Source organism: Myodes glareolus, chromosome 8 (assembly GCF_982192425.1).
Source record: "Myodes glareolus chromosome 8, mMyoGla1.1, whole genome shotgun sequence".
In the NCBI taxonomy this organism is placed as follows: Eukaryota; Metazoa; Chordata; class Mammalia; order Rodentia; family Cricetidae; genus Myodes; species Myodes glareolus.
In genome coordinates, this window is record NC_142033.1 from 76,703,855 (window position 1) to 76,718,212 (window position 14,358).

At 44.9% G+C, this 14,358-nt stretch overlaps 1 protein-coding gene across 5 annotated transcripts in view; it reads left to right on the plus strand.

Annotated features, from left to right (window-relative positions):
* Positions 1–1,041: 1,041 nt before the first annotated feature.
* The window catches only part of Ogdh (oxoglutarate dehydrogenase), a 67,581-nt gene continuing 54,264 nt past the window's right edge, over positions 1,042–14,358 (plus strand). For 3 of the 5 annotated variants that reach the window (XM_048450073.2, XM_085692183.1, XM_048450074.2), the window contains exon 1: positions 7,117–7,364. In XM_048450073.2, coding sequence (XP_048306030.1) covers positions 7,143–7,364 — 222 coding nt within the window. In that variant the 5' untranslated portion in view covers positions 7,117–7,142. Of the gene's footprint in view, positions 1,145–5,479; positions 5,566–7,116; positions 7,365–14,358 lie in introns of those variants that run through there. The other 2 variants (XM_085692182.1, XM_085692181.1) reach the window with 2 other exon arrangements.

Here is a 14,358-nt window from a genome sequence, read left to right on the forward strand (position 1 = left end):
AGGCATGAGCTACTGTCTCAAACAAAAACCAACAAAAGACAAGAGTTGAAATGAACCACCCCCCTTTTTGAGACTCCCCTTTTGGATCCAGCTATGTAGCACACACTGCCCTCAAGATCTTTATGTTGTCCATATTGACCTCCAATTGGTCACAGTCTTCCTAGTTCTGGGATTACAGGTATGTACCTCCAAATCTGGCTCAACATTTTTACACTGGGAGAATTTTATGATCTCGATAATTTAGTTAGTTTAGTTAGTTAGTTAGTGGTACTTTGCGCGATAGTTTAGTGGTACTTTGCCTGTTTATAGCAGGCTCTAGAGCCAGGACGATCCAGGGGAATCCCACCCAGCAACAGCTTCCTGTCAGAAAACAGGAGGGAACACCCAAATCACAGGTTGCTGCTATACAATGGAGTTCGCTAATTCTTCTTCCCCAAGACGGCTGCAAAACAAGTGTTCAAAAATGGAGATCTTAGCCGGGGTTGGTGGCGCACGCCTTTAATCCCAGCTCTCGAGAGGCAGAGGCAGAGAGGCAGAGGCAGAGAGGCAGAGGCAGAGGCAATGGCAGTAGCAGGCGGATCTCTGTGAGTTCGAGGCGAGCCTGGTCTACAAGAGCTAGTTCCAGGATAGGCTCTAAAGCTTCAGAGAAACCCTGTCAAGAAAAACCAAAAAAAAAAAAAAAAAAAAAAGTAGATCTTGTTATTCACATTATTTTGTGCAGTAATAAATTTCACTAACTCAACTATTATTTAGTGCTTGTTTTGGCTACAAAGCCGGTGGGCCTCAAAGTCGCGACGCTTCGCCTCGGGCTTGTCAAACGCTGTAACGACCAGAGTGCCCACACGCCTTGAGTTTACAAGAGTCTTAACCAGGCTCTGGAAGCTTCTCACCTCTAACTAATGACAGTGGGAGCGCGCTGAGCAACAGGCTGACTTTGGCCAGCAGCAAGCTCCGCATTGGCGCGAAGCCCGAAAGGGACGGAAAGGCAACTCTGTGACATCACGACACGCCCCCAGCTCGTCGCGCAGGCCGCTCCTCCGGGGCCGGACTACGCGCTGACGCCACACGCCGGGGCGGGGCTGAGAGTTTGGAGCCCGGAGTGGGGTGTCGGCGCCTCACTCGGGTGGAGCAGGACGGCAGACAGGTAACCTTGCACGACGGACGGGCTCGGTCCAGGGCTGGGCGGCTCGGCGCTTGACAGCCGGAGCGGGCGGCCGAGGGGGAGGCCTACACGCCCTTGCAGCCGGGCCACCCGAGTGACGGGCGTGAAGCCGGACCGAGCCGGGCTGACGGAGGGCGGCGATGGTGGGCGGGGGACGAGCCTGACGGACAGGTGTTGGAGCCAATGGAATGGCAGGGTCCGCCTGGCGGGCGGAGATTGGCGGACGCGGACGCGCGCCGGGGGTCGCCGGGCCGAGCGCGATTGGCTCTGGCGGCGGAGCCTCGGAGGCGGCGGGCTAGGGTGTCGGTGGCTCGGCGGCCCGGGAGAACCCCAAGGTCGCGGCGCGTCACGTGGCCCGGTCGCTTCCTCCGGCCCGCGCGCGTTCTTTTGTCCTGCGTGCCCTGGCCCCAGCAGGCCGCCGTCCTTGTGTTCGCCGCGCCCGGTCACGGCGCTGACCTTGGTGCCTGCGGCAGCCCCACCTGCCGGTATGAGGTGAAACCGGCAGCGGGCCAAGGTGACACTCGTTTCCCTAGAAACCCCGTCCACGCACCGCTTTCCTCGCGAGAGTGTGCCTGACAGACGCGAGTTATTCCGCAGAGTGACTGGGACGCCTGAAACCGTGCCCTCGCAGGAGTTACCAGATCGTGTGCCTTTTACCCACGCGCAGTGCGCCAGTAGCCGAGATGACAAGCTCGGGAAGAGCAGTCACGTGGCGGACACGAGTGTTTCAGACCGGAGGTCCGAGGGTAGCGCATAGGGGTAGCTGCAGGGTGAGGCTGGAGAAAGGGAATTAAAGGAAAGAAGCGCAGCGCTAGGTGTTGTGCGCATGCGTAGCCCCACTTCCTGGCTTGCTCTGCGGGATCAGAAAATGGCGGCGTTACCATTGGAGGGTGGAGTTTTAGACCCTTGACGTCAAAAGGTCACTCAAGGAACACCTCTACAGGCCCAAGTGGGGTCAGTGGTGTCAGCCAGTTTTCGATTGAGGCCTCGAAGGACGTGTAAACACTTTAGATACGATGATCGTCAGTCAGAGGTGTTATCTGTAAATAGTGACGCTAATTCAAATGTGCAACTCAGCTTCTTGACCTCTAAGTAGAAGCAAGTAACTAAAAACAAATGTTTTTTTCCCTGTGGATTTCATTACCCTTATGGGCCCGACTTGAGCCTCTGTATCCCGTGCTTTGACATTGAGCAGAGGACACTGTTGGAGTTTCCTAGTTTGGCCAGTCCTGCCCTTGACGTGGCTCCGGATAGATTACTTAGTAGCTGACGTTAGGATGAGTGACACCGTAATTGTCTTTTTCTATTCTTATCCCATTGCATCACATATTGGGCAGTTTTCTTTCTTTCTGTTTAAAGAGTTACATTATTTGTGTGTAGGGGAACATGTACATGTGACAGCGCTTGTGTAGGTGTCATAGGACAACTTGTGTGAGTTGGGTTTCTCCTCACCGTGTGGATCCTGGGGATTGAACTTAGGTGGTCAGGTTTGGTGACACTGATCTACCTTCAGACCTTTTTTTCCCTGGTATGTGCACATTTAGGTTTGCTTATCTTTCTGGTAGATTGACCTTTGCATTATTTACGTTCCTTTCAGTCTCTGGTAATTGCCTTTTCATGGCTCTCTGCTTTATTAGATAATAGGGCCATTCTTGGAAATATTTGCTTTTTCAAAATACGATTTCTCTGTAGCCCTGGCTGTCCTGGAACTCGATTTGTAGCCTAGGCTGTCCTCAGACTCACAGAGATCCGCCTGCCTCTGTCTCTCAAGTGCTGTGATTAAAGGTGTGTGCCACCACCACTTGTTATGAAATAATGTTTTCGATCTTACGTTCATTATTACTATCTTGTCGACAAAAATATACTCTTATTTTTATCCTCCTGCCTATTGGGCTTTTTCTGATGTCAGGATTTATAGTGGTATGTTAAATTTTAAGTCTTCCATTTTGCTTATTCTAGTTTCATTTCTCTTTCTTTGCACTGACTTCCTTTGGCTTACTTTAGTACATACAGCCAAGGCTTGCCTTGGTCTCAAGGTTATCCTCTTGCTTCAGCCTCTGCATGCTGGGGCTTGCAGGCATGCCGCACCATTCCTGGCACTGTGTGTGCATGTGCGTGTGTAGGTCAGAGGACAACTTCAGAGAGTCACTTTTCCCACTGTATGGATCCTGGGGATCCAATTTGGGTTGTCATACTTGGCAGCAAGTGCCTCAACCAAAGTGATGAGCTTTCTTGGCAGCTCTTGTTGGATGATTTCAGGTTGACAGTTCTGTTCCTTTAGTATTTGAAAACTGTCAGTTTTTAAGTTTTTCTATTCCTTGAGACAAGATCTTCCCTGGAGCTAGACTGCCAGTTAGCAAGCCCCAGCAGTCCTCCGCTCCCAGCACTGGACTTACAGATGAACATGAGTGACTACGCCTGTCTTTGCAAGTAGCTTCTAGGGATTTGAACTCTAATCTTCATGCTTATATAACACTCTCACCCACTTAAGCAGTCTCCCCAGACCTTTTCTTAATTCATTATTGTAGTTTTTCACAAGGTTTTCACAAGTTTATGATATGTCCGTAGTGTTGTTAAAGTTATTTAGGGTCTGTTTATTTTCTTGAATATGTATAGTTAAGCCTTTTACCAAATCAGGAAATTTTGTTGTTGTTGTTTTTGACTTTTTTTTTTTTTTTTTTTTTTTTGAGACAGGGCTTCTCTGTGTAGCTTTAGAGCCTGTCCTGCAACTTGCTCTGTAGACCAGGCTGGCCTCGAACTCACAGAGATCCGCCTGCCTCTGCCTCCCGAGTGCTGGGTTTAAAGGTGCATGTTATTGCACCTGGCCCTAACCAGATATGGTAGTCTTAACAGCTATGATATATTGGTATTAGTGTAAGTTGAGAAGTTATGAAAATTGATCTCATCTGTTTACTTATTTTTGAGTCAGGGTCTCACTGTGTATCTCTGGCTGGCCCAGATCTCGCTCATTCATTCATTCATTCATTCATTCATTTTTGAGGCAGGAACTCATAGCGAGATCTTGTCTCTGCCTCCCAGTGCTAGGATAAAAGGCATGCACCACCATGTCTGGCTCTTAAATTTCTAAGCAAAGTATAGCAGGCATTTTCTGACTGCTAAATAGCAGAGAATGCTGCCTCAAGTCTAAGAAGAACTTTGTTACTGCTGTTGTTGTGAGTCCCCACCCAGTATGAGGAATGTGCCCTCATTACTGCTGGAATCAGGCCCCAGCTGATTGTCGCTGGAGTAAAGGTGGAGATAAAGTCCCTCATTTGTGTTTTGACATCACTGAAGATGGAGCTATGGTACCTTCGGAAAATTGTTTAATGTCTCATTTTGCTGCACCTGTCACTATGCTTTGACTTAAGAGCGTAGGCTTTGTGCCTTCTCTTGTCTACGACTGTTAGCATTCTTTTTTTCTTTTTGGTTTTTTGACACATGGTTTCTTTGTGTAGCTCTGGCTGTCCTGGATCTAAGTCTGTAGACCAGGCTGGCCTCAAACTCACAGACATTTGCCTGCTTCTGTCTCCCAAGTGCTGGGATTAAGGGCGCTTCACACCACCGTCCGGCTGCTGTTAGCGTTTCTTAGAGTTTCTCTATTCATTAATCTGGAACATGCGGCGCAAGGACGGTGCTCTGTCAGTGCTCTATCCAAGATTCAAAGTTCAAGTCAGTTTGCTTTCTTTCTCCACCTTTTGGAGACTTTTGTTTTAAATTTAATATTTATGTTTGGGGCTGAGTTTAGCAAGAAACAGAAATTCTGTATGTACTTTAATAAAATGTTGGCAGATTATCATACTTTCTATAAAGACTTCAGAATTTTCACTCTTTTAGAACATATCGTTTGCCTTTAATCCCAGCACTTGGGAGACAGAGACTGGCAAATCTTTATGAGTTAGTTCCAGGCCAGCCTGGTCTACAAAGTGAGTTCTAGGACAGCCAGGACTGTAACAAAGAGAAACCCAGTCTCAAAAAACAAAGAACAAGGGGCTGGAGAGGTGGCTCAGTGGTTAAGAGTACTCTGACTGCTCTTCCAGAGGACCTGGATTCAATTCCCAGCACCCACATGGCAGCTCAGAACTGTCTGTAAATCCAAGATCCGACACCCTCATGCATACAAACAAGCCAAAGCACCAATACACATCAAATAAATAAATTTAAAATTCTCTTTGAGATAGGGTTTATCTAAATAAATAACTCTGGTCAGAAATCTAGTTGCCTCTAGGGGCCTCCCTCAGCCTCCAGAGTGCTGGGATTACAGGTGTGTGTCATACTGCAACCTCTCTTAAAGTGCCTCTTCCTTTCTGCCTTCCCTAGTCTGCCTGCTTTCGACCCCTGAAGGCCTGGGCACCTCTGCTGCAGAGCCATAGCTAGGGAAAGAACACAGCCGTCTTCAGACACAGGTATAGAGACTTGCTCCTTCAGTGGTCTGACGTTGGAAGTACTCCTGGATGAAAGCCTGCATGCAGTTAGATGGGCTAAATAGGCCGTGTACTCGATAATGTTTCACGAGTTAGAGTAATTGACATACCAAGGTGGCTGATGTTTACTTATCTTGGGGACTTGAATTTCTCAAACATCTCGGTTGGCTTCTTATAAGTTATAATTGTAAGTTGGCCTACTTGTAAGTTATAATTCTTTAGTTATAGAAATACTTAGAGTTTACAAAGTGCTTTAATGTTTGTGTTATAATTATAAACAAATGAGAGAGACAAGAGTAATTACTCTCTCTACTGTTTGGTTCAAAGATACTGAGCAGGTCAGGTCTAGTATGTAATGCTTACACAGCATGTGGGTGTCACTGATACTTGTGCCACTATCAGTAAAGTTCTTACGGTACAGGCACAAGGACCTGGTATGGTAGGTAGTAGTACATGCTTGTAATCCTAGGGCTGAGAGGCAGAGGCGGGTGGATCCCTGGGGCTCCCTGGCCAGCAAGCTTAGTTTATGTGATAAGTTCTAGGCGAGTGAGCTACCTTGTCTCCACAAAGGAAGGCAACACTTGAGGAATGACACCAGAGATTGACCTTGGGCCTCCTTATATGTACAAATATTTCTAATTAATATGTTGCATCTAATATATAAGTATATATATCATACATATATCTATATGTGTTTAATATTTAGATGCTCTTGCCTTAGCTTTCAGAGTGTGTGTCATTATGCAACACCTTTTTTTAAAAATTATTTGTGTTTTATGTACTTTGGTGTTTTGCCTGCTGTTTGTATGTCTGTTGTGAAGGTGTCAGATCCCCTGGGACAGGAGTTACAGAAAGTTGTGAGCTGCCTTGTGGTTCTAAGAATTGAACCTGGGCCCTCTGGAAGTCAGTGCTCTTAATTTCTGAGCTATCTCCCCAGCCCCTATGCAACACCTCTACTTCCCCAGAATACTAAGAGCACAGAGAATACTCAATGATTTCTGGATACAGTAGAAAATGCCATTTTGCAATTGTTGTCAATCCTTAACCAATCCTTGTTGTTTTTCTTTGCAGTCATTTTAGACAGTATATAAATGTAAAGAGGGGGGCTGGAGAGATGACTTAGTGGTTTAGAGCATTGACTACTCTTCCAGAGGTCCTGAGTTCAATTTTAAAGAATCTTAGTCCTCCAGCTAGTTGCCTGGGATTCCCAGGGCAGCTGATTGGGAACTTTCTTAATAAATAGATAGATAGATAGATAGATAGATAGATAGATAGATAAATGTAAAGTTCTCAAGTCAGATGGGATCCAGTCTGCAACTCTGTGCCTACTTCTCTGGGACTAATCCAAGCATTGCAGGGTGTGAGTGTGTCAGTTCGACAGTCATGCTCTGTTTTGCTCTCATGTGGACTAGGCATTGAACAAGTCATTGACTGGTATGAATACCTTTCAAGCTAGAATCTTTTTCCTAAACAGTTGGGCAAGTTTTATCTCCTTAATGTTCTCCTAAAACTTCTTTCTCTTTTTTTAAACAGGCACTTGTGGAAGGCTTCAGGACAAAATGTTTCATTTAAGGACTTGTGCTACTAAGTTGAGGCCATTGACGGCCTCCCAGACTGTTAAGACATTGTCACAAAACAAACCAGCAGCAATTAGGACGTTTCAACAGATTCGGTGCTATTCTGCACCTGTAGCTGCTGAACCATTTCTTAGTGGGACTAGTTCGAACTATGTGGAGGAAATGTACTGTGCCTGGTTGGAGAATCCCAAAAGTGTACATAAGGTAAGGCTCACAGAGTAGTTCCTGTGCTGTGTATGTTGGTTAGGTGCTCACTGACTGCCAGGTAAGTAAGCGTACCTAGGAGAGTCGGTGGGCAGGCAGGCAACTGGACCCCAGCACCATCTACCACGTCAGCTGCATCAGACTCAGTGTGGCCTCACTGAAGAACACAGCCTTCTTGAGTGATTTCCAGCAATAAACTCAACACTCTGAGCACACAAGGAAGCATGTGTAGCCCTTCAAGGATATGAGGAAATACAAGTGTGGTCCTGCGAACATTGAGGAAGCACAAGACTGGCGCTCCAGGATTTCCCCAAAGCTTACTTTAGGATGAAGCCTCTGAAGAGAGTCTGTGAGAAAGAACGGGACCTCGAGATGCTCTTCCGTCCTTACTACTCTGAGAGAACACATGTATTTGTGACATTTTAAATTCAGTACATGTAATTTCTATATAAACTGGTTTAGATCCTTGTTTCTCTTTTTCTCCTGTTTTTGATTTTTCTGTATCATCTACATGGGCACTTTCTTCTTAGATCCTTTTCTTTTCTGTGTTGTTTGCCTGAACCCTTTCTGAGGGCAACTTGTTCAGATGATGTGGAGTTATGAATCCCAAAACTATCACAATATATCCACTTGCTCTGGGCTAGCCCAGGCATCTTAGTAGTGTCAGAATTGGTTTGGTCTGTTTGTAGCCAATGACTGCTTATAGGGTTTTTTGGTTTTTGGCAACAAGGTTTCTCTGTGTAACAGCCTTAGCTGTCCTTGAACTCACTTTGTAGACCAGGCTGACCTTGAACTCAGAGATCCACCTGCCTCTGCCTCCTGAGTGCTGGGATTCAAGGTGTGCGCTGCCACTGCCTGGCTTGTTTATGGGTTCTATGGTCATTTCTTAGCTTTTGGATAAGGAACATGCAGTGGTTGCAGTGTGGTGTGATGTAAGAGTTTATATTCCACAGCTCATCTGTAAATTTTTGGAGAGAAAAAAAGGAAATGGCAGAGGCATGATGATAATCATCTTCTTGGAGGCCATGCTCAGCCAAGATGTTTACCTTTTCTGTGATTTGGGCCTGTTTGCCCTATTGAATCACAGAGTCACTTCAATAGAAGGCATCCTATGCCCCATTACCCATTGACCTGTGACTAAGTTTTTTATTTGTTTTAACTTTTTTTTTTTTTGAGACCGTGGATGAATGTCATGAACAATTCAGAGAACAAACAGCCCCACCCCATGGCACCCATATACCTGCTCTTATAGACCTCATCCTCACTCCTCTTTCATTTTCCATATGTTGATAGTGGTGGTTCCCCGGTGGGCCTTAATCAGCAGACTCATTTACCTGGGCCCTTCCCAAACATGCTGCTTCTGATTCTGGCCACCTGTGTTCTTGGATGCCTTGCAGATGACACTCATGTACATGTGGCATTTCAGCATACTAATATAACCTTCTTTAAGGAGAAAAGTGATGTTGAAGATACTGGCACTTTTCTGGTGGCAAACCTAATTGGGACCATATTCAAGGATGCTCCATTACTGTATGAACTGGCAGAAGAAAAAACAAAACTATTTTCTTGCTTTTTATGAAACTAGATTTCTCTATGTATTAGTCCTGGCTGGCCTGAACTCGGCTTTTGTAGACCAAACTGGCCTCAAACTCACAGAGATCATGCTGCTCTGCCTCCCAAATACTGGAATTAAACGTGTGCGCTACCACTGCCTAGCGAGTCTGGGCTACTTTTACAGAGTTAGACATTGCTCTGCCCCTTCTACCTGTAGAGGGAGGACCAGCTGATTGAAGGGCTGGGCCCTCTAGAAATTCTGGTTGTAGTCTGACAGCACTTTGATCTCTTTGATGTCTTGTTTACATCTGGATAGTCCTCCTCAAATTGAATTATGCACACACATAGTACATGCACATTTTTTGAGGGAGATGATCCTTAATTTAAGTCCCCCCCAACTGCCCTGAAACTATTTCTTGTAGACCAGTCTGGCCTCGAACTCACAGAGATCTTCCTCCCTCTGCCTCCCAAGTGCTGGGATTAAAGGCATGTGCCACCACCACCCAGTTTAAATCAGATTTTTAAAGATACCTGTAATCCACAGAATATTAGGATCTGTAACCTTGGAAATGCTTCAGTTTTATTAAAAATGCTTTGGGGACTTGGGAGATGGACCAGTGGATGATATGGTTGATGTACAAGCATGAAGACCTAAGTTCAGACCCCCCACCCCCAGCACCATATGAAAGCCAGACGTGTCAGCGTGCACCTGTAATCCAAGTGCTGGGGGTGGGATCAGAGGATCCTGGGGGCTTGCCTGGTCAGCCAGTTTAACCACACTGGTAAATTCTATTTTAGAAATGTCTGAGGTCAGTTTCTTTAATTATTTTCAGAGAGGTCATGGGGGCTGCTGGTGAAAGATGTTCAATAGAACAAACTTAAATTTATTTGTCTGTCTGTCTATCAGTTTTGAGGCAGAGTCTATGTAACCAAGCTGGTCTTGAAATCATATAGCCCAGGGTGGCCTTCAACTCATGATCCACTGCCTCATAAGGAGGTGTTTTTTCTTTTTTTGGGGGGGTGGGATTTGAGACAGGGTTTCTCTAGCTTTTTGGAACCTGGCCTCAAACTCACTCTGTAGAGCAGACTGACCTCGAACTCACAGAGATTCATCTGCCTCTGCCTCTGCTTCTGCCTCTGCCTCCTGAGTGCTGGGATTAAAGGTGTGCGCCACCACCGCCCAACATAAGGAGGTGTTTTCATGACCACACTGAATACAATTAACAGTGTAATTCTCTAATAGAATTACATCTTTGATTTTATTTAAATCTTTGCAAATATCATAAAATTGCCCTTCTAAATTATGAGTAAGTGTGTGTGTGTGTGTCTGTGTGTGTGTGTGTAAATCAATGTATGTGAGGGGATTAGTGGCGTCAGATCCCCTGAACTTGTAGTTACAGATAACTATAAGCAGCCTGACATAGATTTTGGGCACTTAATTGGGATATTTTTGTTTGTTTTCTTTTTTTCCGAGACAGAGTTTCTCTACTTAGTCCTGACTGTCATGGAACTCGCTATGTAGAGTTCTGTAGGCTGGCCTCAAACTCACAGAGATCTGCTTGCCTCTGCTCCCAAGTGCTAGGTTTAAAGACATGTGCCACCTCTCCCCAGCTCTGAATTGTGATCTGTTAGAAGAGTATCAAGTGCTCATAACCTCTGAGCCATCTCTCCAGCCTTTTGTGTTTTGCTTTATAGTTAAATATGCATATGCATAAACACACATAAACATATTTTTACTTGTATGGTGCTAAGAATCCAACCAGGGTATTTCTGGGGGCTTTTTTTAAATTTTTGCTTTTTAAGGAGTTGTGTTGTGTTGTATTGTGTTGCTCAGACCCTGGCCCTGGTCCCTGGATCCCTGTGCTCAAGCAGTCCTCCTGCTGTAGCCTCTCAAGTAGTAGGGTCTGTAGGTGCGGGCTGCCATGCCTTGCTTCTACCACCCTCTTCCCCCTTTTTGTGATGCTTGGGATTAAACCCATGGCTTTGTGCATATGAGGCAATGATTTGGGCACTGAGATATGTCTCTGTCTGATGTTATTTATTTGGTTGAATCTTGGTCTCACATTGTAGTGCAGACTGAGTAGAACTCATTGTGTAGCACAGGCTAGTTTGGAAGGTACGGCGATTCTGTTATCTCAGTCTCCCAAGTACTGGGATTACAGACATGAGCCATCATGTATGACAATATTTAAAACAACAAGACAGCTATGATGGCACACGCCTTTAATTCCAGCACTCGGGAGGCAAAGGCAGCCAGATCTCTGTGACTTTGAGGCCAGTCTGATCCAAAACAAGTTCCATGAAAAGCTAGAGCTACACCAAGAAACCCTATCTTGAAAAAGAAAATAATAACCACAAAAGCAACTTTTTAAAAAGATGGCTAGGTTTTAGTTTAGTAGTACTGTATTTGCCCATCATATATGAGGCCCCTGGTTCAATCCCCAGTATTCCATAGAAAAAAGAATATATAATTGTGAAAATTCTTTGTCTGGCAAAAATATTACCACAGGATAAACTCCTATGTCCCTTCTTCCTGTGCTGCTACAGTGTTCTGTTTTCTTGATCTGCCTCTGCACCAAGTCTACTATCCTTTTGTTATAAGTTTGGTCTTCTCTGAGACTTTATCTGTTCTAGGTGTTTCTTATTGAATGCTTTTAAGAATCTTTGATGGTAGCCTGTTATCTTCTTTTTGATATAACATGTTGGGGATACATAGAATGGTGACATCTACTTTTGTGGGGGGGGTTGTTTTGTTTTCAAGATAGGGTTTCTTTGTGCAACAGCCCTGGCTGTCCTCAAACTCCTGAGTGCTGGGAGTAAGGTATGGGCCGCTATTGCCCAGCTGTAGTGAGGAGGCAAGCAGGCCTGCTTTTCGTCCCGCCCAGCTCCTGCACGGCTAGCTTTACACCCAAAATAACAACACACAAATTGTATTCATTTAAACACTGCCTGGTCCATTAGCTCTAGCCTCTTACTGGCTAACTCTCACATCTTGATTTACCCATTTCTATTAATGTGTGTAGCACCACGAGGTGGTGGCTTACCAGGAAGATTCTAACCTACGTTCATCTTGGGTCAGAGCTTCATCGCGTCTGCCTGCCTCTGCTTTCTTTCTCCCACAATTCTGTTCTGTCTTCCCTACCTACCTATGTTCTGACCTATCAGGCCAAGCAGTTCTCTCTATTAATTAACCAATGAAAGCAACACATAGAAAGAAGACTCACGTACATCACCCAGCCACTTTTCTGTTTTAAAAACAGTCAAAACTAGGGTTGGAGAGATGGCTCAGTGGTTAAGAGCATTGCCCACTCTTTTGGAGGTCCTAAGTTCAATTCCCGGCACCCACATGGTGGCCCACAACCATCTATAATAGGACCTGATGTCCTCTCCTGGCATGCAGGTATGTATGCACTCACATATAAAATATAAATAAGTACAATTACAAAAAAAAAAAAAAACAGTCAAAACTAGCCAAGCATGATGGCACATGTGTGTGATCTCAATAGCCTTTGTTAATATTTAAAAGAAGCAGGTAGTTGAAAACTGCTAAGCCCCTGTCAATCTTGAAAGTGGTCTTGTTTTACTCAGTAGAGACAGTACCCGAGCTCCAGGTATAATATGGCATCTAGTTCTTCCTGAAGCAACTTCCAGGTTTTGGCCTGACTGAGATAAATCTAGTTTGGTTCTGAAGGACCAGCTCCTTTTACCCCTTCCCTGTGTTGCTCCAGCACTTATCTTGAAGGTGCTGCTCATTGGTCCTGCTTCTGTTTTCTGCCTGTCTGCCATAGGGTTAGGGCCTCTCACAGCTGCAGCACTCTATCCCTTTTCCTGGCTTGATTGATACCTCCACCTTCCCAAAGCCTCCCTTCTTTCTGAATTTGTTAATTGATCCTTCCTTCCTTCTTCCTTCCTTCCTTCCTTCTTTCTTTCTTTTTACTTTCTTTTTTTTGAGACAGGGTTTCTCTGGACCAGTTCTAGCTGTCCTGGAACTTGCTTTGTAGACCAGGCTGGCCTTGAACTCACATATATCCCCCTGCCTCTGCCTCCCTCTACCACTGCTGGAACTAAAGGTGTGTGCAACCACCACCACCCATCTTGATAGCCGTTTTTATTTGTGTTTTTCTTATGTCTTTTGCTTGCCCATTCCTAAAGTACAGTAGGAACTATGGTTCCAGGTGGCTGCTTTAGGAGTGAGGGACTCTGCATTCAGAAACTAGGAGGGCTATCACTTTCATTTGCCTAACTGTTGCTCTTTCTGGCCTGTGCTTTCTTCCATGCTCATAAACCAACATTTTCTTATTTTCTGCGAGTGAACCTGTCAGAAGAGAAAAGATACAAGTCATATGCATAATCTACATTACAAGTCACATTCGTGATTTCATTCCATGGGAGTGACAACTGCTTTGACTGCATTCAGAAAAAATCCAGCTCTTTCTGTTTATTTGCCCATGTCTGTGCTGCCTTGGGGTTCTTCTCAGGGCACGGACCTATGGGTTAGTTTTATAGTCTCTGTTGTGTGTGGTGCTCTTCTGAAAGGGAGAGCAGCTATGCTGAACAGTCTGCCAGACACTACTTTTGGTGCTGTTTTGGAGATCATTTCTGGGAGAAATCCAGAAAAGTTTCTTTGAATTAATTAATATTTTTAGACAGGGTTTTATTATGTAGCCCTAGTTGTCCTGGAACTGGCTTTATAGAGCAGACTAGCCTCAAACACATACAGAGCAGCTTGCTTCTGCCTTCTGAGTGCTGGGATTAAAGGTGCATACCACTCTTACTTGGCCAGAAAAAGTTTAGCTAATGTCATTTGAAATGCATTTTCCAAGGTTTTTGTTTGTTTGTTTTGTTTTGTTTTTTTGTGTGCATATGTGCACATGTTTATGTGTAGGTCAGAGGTCAATGTTGAAGTCTTCCCACCTTATGTTTTGAAATGGTCTCAGACTAAATTCACACCTTACTGATTGTCTAGACTGGCTAGCTAGTGAATTCTGGGTGTCTGCCTGTCATCAGCGCCACTCCTCCCAGCTCAGAGATTATAAACAGTATGCCACTACACCCAGCTTTTAAATGAATTCTGGGGTTCCGAACTCAAAACTTCATGTGTTCGTGGCAAGCATTTTACCTGCTAAGCCATCTCTCCAACCCCTAAAGATTTTTTATTTTATTTATGATTTATTTTTATTTACAAAGTGCTGGGAATTGATTAAGTATGCACTCTACCACTGAGGTACATGTTCTTCCCCTTTGTTTTTCAGTGTTAAAGATTTAACCTTGTACCTTATATATCTAGACAAGCACTGTGCCACTGAGGTCTAGCCCTAGCCCCACAGTCCCAGTTTATTTTTTAGTTATGTTACTCTTGTGTATCTATATATGTACATATGTACATGTGGGTATACATGTGGAAGTCAGAGGTCAGCTCAGGTGTTGTCCTGAGGAGCCA